Source organism: Miniopterus natalensis, chromosome 20 (assembly GCF_054644295.1).
Source record: "Miniopterus natalensis isolate mMinNat1 chromosome 20, mMinNat1.hap1, whole genome shotgun sequence".
In the NCBI taxonomy this organism is placed as follows: Eukaryota; Metazoa; Chordata; class Mammalia; order Chiroptera; family Miniopteridae; genus Miniopterus; species Miniopterus natalensis.
In genome coordinates, this window is record NC_142100.1 from 15,387,740 (window position 1) to 15,394,887 (window position 7,148).

General features: G+C 52.1%; 1 protein-coding gene across 1 annotated transcript; it reads left to right on the top strand.

Moving 5' to 3' along the window:
* The first annotated feature begins 4,521 nt into the window (after window positions 1-4,521).
* SELENOM (selenoprotein M) lies at window positions 4,522-7,122 on the top strand. The gene is made up of 5 exons (XM_016198650.2): window positions 4,522-4,708; window positions 5,977-6,012; window positions 6,220-6,254; window positions 6,619-6,697; window positions 6,774-7,122. Exons 1-5 carry the CDS (start codon window positions 4,589-4,591, stop codon window positions 6,930-6,932), a joined length of 429 nt encoding a protein of 142 aa, XP_016054136.2. The 5' UTR covers window positions 4,522-4,588; the 3' UTR covers window positions 6,933-7,122.
* The last annotated feature ends 26 nt before the right edge of the window (window positions 7,123-7,148 follow it).

Genomic DNA, 7,148 nt, shown 5'->3' on the forward strand with positions numbered 1-7,148 from the left:
GGAATAGGAAAGGACAGAGTGTGCGCTTATCTTGGTTACTCTCCGTAGTAACCCTGGAAGGTTGGTAATAAGATCCCCATTTGACAGAGGAAGAAACTGAGGCCTAGGGATTACACAGCCAGTAGGGGACAGAGCTTGGGGTTCCCAGGGAGATAGCAGATAATTCTCCCCCACAGAGGTGACTGTTGAACCCCTTCTTTGAAGGTGAGTCCATGTAGCCAAAATGAAAAGAGGAGAAATGCCCTAGGAAGCAGAGGGAGCAGCAGGTGCAAACGTATGGCGTGTGGAAGGTTCCGTTGGTGAAAGGATGCAAAATTTGGACAAACGCCCTCATGGCCCTTTGGCTCAGAGTAAATACACCATAAGCAGGTGCATACACCTTCCTCTTTTCTCTTCCTCTGTCTGTCTCCCAGGGACTCCTGTGAATGGTAAAGGCACAGAAGCATCTGTCCTCCCTTTTACTCCCTGGTCACCCTGACCCAGGCCCACTGTGAGGGAGGCCACACTGTGGCCACTGAGAAATGGCTTGAGAGGTAGAGAGTTCTATACGTATTGGGGAAGGTGAAAAAGGTAAGCATTAGGGAGAGCTTCCCAGAGGAGAAAGTATGCAGAGAATGAAGGAGCATTACTCTTCCCCAGAATTCACTCCAGGGTTCCTTATTGATACCAAGTGTCATGTGTTATGTCACTGTCCCTTTGTTCTCACTGTCTGGGGTAGGTGTCATCTTTACCTCCCATTTTACCTCTCAGGAAATGGGCTCAGGAGGAGGAGTGACTTTCCCAAGGTCACACAGCAGGGGCTGAGCTCAGGCATCCCTCCCCCTTCTTCTCTCCCCCTCCTCCTAGGCAGCCTGGCACCCGCTGTCAGCTGCTCTGAAGTGAGTGGCTATTTTTATTCTGGTGCGAGGGGATCTCGGGCAGCAGAGCCATGTAGGTTAGAAGGCTCTAGGTCACTCGGCTTTAGCAGGCAAGGAGAGGCTCATTGCAGGGACATAAGCTTGCCTGGGGGCTCTTATTTCTTGCAGGCTGACCTGCCCTGGGCTCCCATGTCTTCAGTAACTTTTTTATTAGAGCTTAGAACAGAGCATAAAGCCAGACTAAACCCTGACCCTGATTCCAGATCCAACTTGGGCCCCAATCTTGGTGTTAACTGAGCCCTAATCCCGTGCCAAGACTGGGCCTCTACTCCATCTCTAGATTGAGCTCTGACCATGGCCTTAGATTGAGCCCTGACTCTAGTCACTTACAGAGCCTAATCCAAGCCTCACTGAGTCTGATCCCAACTTGAGACCTTGATTCTGGACCCAGGTTGAGCCCTGATCCTAGCCTAAGACTGGGTCATAGTTACAGACTGAACTCTAGCCCTAGTCTAGACTAACCCTTGAGGTCCAAGTCTAGTCGTTAACTAAACCCTGACCCTGGTGGAAGACTGAGTCCTGATCTTGTTTGTAGACTGAGCCCTGAGCCTGATCAATTGACTGAATCTTGATCTCAAACTGAGCTCTGACCCTGGGTCACACATTTCTGGTCACACACTGATCCCGAACCTCATACTGTGCATTGAACCTGAGTGTACTCACAGACTGAGCCTTGATCCTGGTCACAGGGTGAAGCCTAATCATTGTCTGAGCCCTGAGTCCAGCCCCAGACTCAGTTCTAATCCTGACCCTAGGCTAAGGGCTGACCCTGATCCTCTCTGAGCCTGACCCCATCACAGACTAAACCCTAAACCCAGCCCCACCAGAGGAAGGCTGCTGGCCTAGATTACAAACTGCCACATAAGGGAAAGGATTACAAGCAGAGATTGTTCTGGGAGATCCTGGGCCTCCCATGGCTGCTGATGCCAGAATGTTCCCGGTACTGTTGTGGCCAGTGTCTCTATCACTGGTTCCACTGGCTGGCTAGTCAACCCTCAGCAGCCCAGGCTGTGGCCCCTGCAGGCCACAGCGTCCAGGTTAATGCAATGAGAGTGGTTTGGTGGCATCTATCCAGTGAACAACATGGGCCCATAGGGCATTGAGGCTTGGTTCTGTCAGCAGAAAAACCGTAGGCTCCATGAGGTCTCTGGCTTTAGCCTCTCTGAGGCTCTTGCTGGGGTGTGGGTGGGGTAGAGGGAACCCATGAAATATGTCCCATTGTTTTTTTAAAACAAAGTTTACTATTTATGTTTAGGTAATAGAAAGTAGAGGAAAAGTGTGAAGGAGAAAAAAATCCACCTCTAATTTCATCTCCCAAGAAATGACCATTTTGACTTCTTGGGTTGTTTCCTTCTAGATTTGGTTTTTGGTCTAGGCATATATACAGGGTGATGCAAAAGTCGGCTTACAGTTGTGAGTGTGTGAAACAGAGTTTATTCTTGTATTATTATTTATTAATTATTGGATTATTTTCCGTATGACCAACTGTAAACCTACTTTTGCCCAACCCTGTATATTTACATATACATATTTTATATAATTGGTTGGTTACTCTGTTGCTGCTACAACATCCATTGCAGCCCATATCCTTGACAGGCTTCAGGAATGGGTCCCAATTTGTTAAGTCAATGAGTAATTCTCATTTTTCCAGCCACATGACTGGATCACGAATGGACTAGTGACAAGCAATGAGGCTCTTGCTGAGGACTTTTGGGAAAGAAAGCTTGTTTACTCTCCTGAGGAGATTACAAAAAGATGATTACCCCTCGATTAGATGTGAATGAAGAAGTCTGTGGTCCTGGTTAGTACTGGCATCCATCTTGACACCATGCAAGTACCTGGCCTAATGATCAGCTGAAACTATAGAAAGCAGAATGGAGAGAGATCAGATTTTGATGGCTTTATCAACTGGATTAAACCTTGCCTGAAAGCCCGGCTGGGCATGGCTCAGTGGTTGAGCATCGACCTAGGATCCAGGAGATCGCCGTTCAATTCCGTCAGGCACATGCCCAGGTTGGGGGCTCAATCCCCAGTGGGGGTGTGTGCAGGAGGCAGCCTATCAATGACGACTCCATTGACGTTTCTCTCTCTCCCTCTCCCTTCCTCTCTCTGAAATCAATAAACATGTATTTAAAAAACAAAACAAAACAAAACAAAAAAACTTGTCTGAAACCTTCCCTGCCATTTGACTTTTTTGTTGTTGTTATTTGAGCCAACAGATGCCCCTTTATTAAGTCAGTTGGGGTTTCTGTGACTTGAAGCCCAGAGCACTGCAACTTCCAACTGATATTGCTGTTTAGTAGTGGGATTTTAAAAACATTTTATATTATAACAATGAAAATTTTTCATGTCAATCAACATTTATTCTTCAGGTAATATCATCTGAAACAACTGCATGGTTTTCTACCCTATGGAGGTATCATCATTAGTTTAATTAATTCCCTGCTGTGACATGCTTAGGTTGTATCTCCAGTTTTCACCATGATAAATAGTATTTTGATAAACAAACTTGACCTAACTATTCGTCCCCTCTCTGATGATTACTTTGGGTCAAATTCTGAGAATGAATGACTGTGTGGGAGAAACGTTTTTAGGGTTTTGATTTATTGAGTTAAATTGCCCTTCAGAAGCTTGGGTGAATTGACACTTCCACAGAAGTCAATGGAGTGTTAGACTTAGCTTATCATGTGAAAAGTCTGGACAGAACCAATTATATTTACAGCGTCTTCATGTATTTATAGAGAATGGATATCAAGTAACAGCTCTAAGCCTATCATTAATTATACCTTTATAATCTGTCAGTGAATGGGAGGTAGCAGGGTATAAGCAAACGGCTTAGTGTAAACCTCACTTCCATTAGGCTCAGTGTCTAGGGTCCATGATACTTTTAGGGGTCCATAATTTTATTATTATTTTATTTAATTAAATTTTTTTTAGAGAGAGAGAGGAAGGGGGAGAGAGAGAGAGAAACATTGCCGTGAGAAACATCAATCGGTTGCTTCCCATATGCTTGGCAACTGGGGATCGAACCGGCAACCTAGGTATGTGCCCTGACTGGGAATCAAACCCACAACCTTTTCGTGTACGAGAGGACGTTCCAACCAACTGAGCCACCCAGCCAGGGTGAAAATGTTATAGTTTTAATGTATTTTAAAATCAGAAGAAAAAAATGAATATGCAATAATGAATCCAGCCTGGATTATATTCTTTTTTTTTTTTATCAAAGCAGTTGTAAAATCCAGTTTTTAGTATGTTTCCTTAATGGAGCAAGGGGCCCAGAAAGGCAAAATAAAAAATAAAAAAAGATGCCTAAGGTCCACGAAAATCACAAGTTCGCGATGGCCCGGAGACTCCCGTGGTGCGCATCCGCCCTGCAGCCGGGAGGCGGCGCCGTCTGGCCGCATCCTGCGGAGCCTCCCGCTCCCGGCCGGCAGAGGGAGCGTGGACACTCTCGGGTCTCGGAAAGCAGAGGCCGCGGGCGTGAGAGGAGCCAGAGCCGCACTGGGAGGACGCCCGCGGACCCCCGCGAGCCGGGCGGAGCCCCGGGGCTGGGGGCGTGGTCCCGGGCGGGGCGGGGCCCCGAGCAGGGGCGGGGCCGCGTGCGGGCCTAGACGTGGCGCAGCGGCCGGCTGTTTCGCCTCGAGCTTGCGGGTTTTCCCAGCGCGGGACCGATGCGCCTCCAGCTGCCTCCGCCGCCTCTGCTGCTGCTCCTGGCCGCAGTCGCGGCCGCCGCCACCACCTTCCGGCCCGACTGGAACCGCCTGCATGGCCTGGCCCGGGCCCGGGTAGAGGTGAGTGCCTCGGCCCCCAGCCCGGGAACCGCCGCTCCGGAGCCCCGCGGCCCGGTAGCTTGGGAACCACCGCCCGCTCTGGTCCCAGGACCCTCCTGACTCCCAAGCCCCCCTCGACTTAGGCACCATCCCTCCCACTCCCCAGCCTCTGGACGCCCTAGCAGCCACCGTGGAAGCCCGAGACACTCGATCTTGCCGCCTAGAAATCCGAATTCTTCCCGAACTCCCCATCCGATTAAACAGCGGGCCCCCAGACACGTTTACCCTGTCCCCTAACTCTTCTCCTTGGCCTATGACTCTCCCAAATCTGCCCTCTGGAGCCCAACTTCCACCCCCACCCCCCCATCGCTCCACTTTTTCCTGTAATTCCTCCCCCACCCCAGTTCCTGATGGTCTCTCCCTTTGCCTGAGGGAGGGAGGACTTCCTGGGTGCCTCCCCACACCATGCAGGAGCCAGAGAAGGGGGCTGGGAACTGCATTACCAATACTCACTCTGCAGTAGCCCCCCACCCCCACACTCCTCCTCGAGGAAATTCCCCACCAGAGTCCTTGTCTTGCTGTGTGACTTGGAACATCACTGCCCCTCTCTGGGCCTTAGTTGATAGTATGACAAAAGGAGGGACAAGAGAAGGAGGGAGGACTAGAATGAGTGGTCCTGGGGTCTGGAATCTGCTGGGGGGTGCCCCTCTCCCCCCAGGAAGTTCAGGGAGGGAGCCTCCCATCCTCCATGTTGGGGAAGCAACCAGATGGTCTGTAAGCCTGGGCAGCAGGTGGCAGGTGGCAGGTAGGGCCAGCTCTGCTTGGGGCAGGGTAGGGACCAGATGGCAGGTATCTCTAATGGGGTTGCTCAGGGCAGTTCTGAGCTGTTTCCTTCTGGTCTGCTCCACCTTGAGGCTCTAGGGGCCAAAGGCAAGGCCCAGGTCTCTACTGCCTGAGAGGAGGCGGGTGATCATTTATTTCTCTTGGGCACTAGGAGTGAGTCAACAGCCAGCACGATGTGCAGGCAAGAGTCCCAAGGCCTGTAAGTGCCCTTAGGGTTTCTGGCCTTGCCCTCTTTTCCCTCTGTGTTCCTAGGCCTCAGTTCCCCATCTATACAGAGTTCCCCCTTCTGCCTACAAGAGACGTCCATCTCCACACCTTGGGAACTGCTGCTCTAGGAGTAATCCACAGCCTGAGCCATCTGGGAGATGACAGTGAAGTGGCCTTAGGGGTGTGGTTGTTGCAGGTGTGAGGTTACTCCTGACCTATCCCATTTTTTCCCCTACCAGACCTGTGGGGGATGACAGCTGAATCGCCTGAAGGAGGTGAGTTTGAAGAAAGGGATCCCCAGCTCTGTCTTCCCTGAGCCTCTTGGAGGGGTGTGCAACATGGTCCCGTGATTGAGTTGGGGAGGAACTCTGGGCTGGGGTCAGGAGCTTGCACCTGACTCACGCTGTGTGACTTCACTGGGCTTCAGTTTCCCCATTGGCACCTGGCGTGGGTTGAGGTCTGATGCTCTGGTTCCTCCCTAGGTGAAGGCCTTTGTCACCCAGGACATCCCATTCTAGTATCCTTCTTCCGTTCTGGGGGAGGGGGAATCGGGGGCTGGGAATCTGGGAGAATCTCCTTCCACTTACTTTCATAGATAGGATGACAGATGGTTTTCATATGACAAGTAGAATTGATTGGTAGTGGCTGCCCAGAGAATTCTGAGGCGGTCTCCAAGTGGGGTGGGCAAATGAAATTGACTAATGAGGACTGCCACAGACACAGGAATGGAGAGGGCCCTTTCCTTCATTGGGCCCTAATTTCCTCACGTGTAAATCGAAATCCCTGCCCCACCTCGGCAAACAAGGCTGAGCTGTCCACATCAGCAAGGCCCCCCCGGGAGCCCCTGCCTTGCCCCACCACTACCCACCTTAACTCTCCAGCCACAACCTGGTAATGAAACACCTTCCCGGGGCCGACCCCGAGCTCGTGCTGCTGGGCCACCGCAACGAGGAGCTGGAGGTGAGGCCTTGGGAGGCGGGGCGGGAGGCGGGGCTAAAAGCGCGGCCCACGCGCTGACCCAGTCCCTCCGCTTCAGCGAATCCCGCTCAGCGAGATGACCCGCGACGAGATCAACGCGCTGCTGCGGGAGCTCGGCTTCTATCGCAAGGCGGCGCCCGACGACCCCGTGCCCCTTGAGTACCTGCGGGCGCCTGCTAGGTCCGCCAAAGGCGCTCCGGACCCTGCTGACCTGTAGGTCGGGGAGCGCGGCACCCCCCTGCCTGAGCCCTGGGGCCAGAATGAAGCGCTCAGCGTCCCGGGAGCACCTCCCTCGCTGAGGGCCGAAGCCCCGACCCCGGAGCCGGCAGGGATGGAGCTGGGGGTTCCTCTCAATGCCCTTCCACGAATCCCCCTTTAGCTCCACTAAATCTCCTAACATCTTAAAAGAGACTCGACTCCTTCCTTTCTGCCT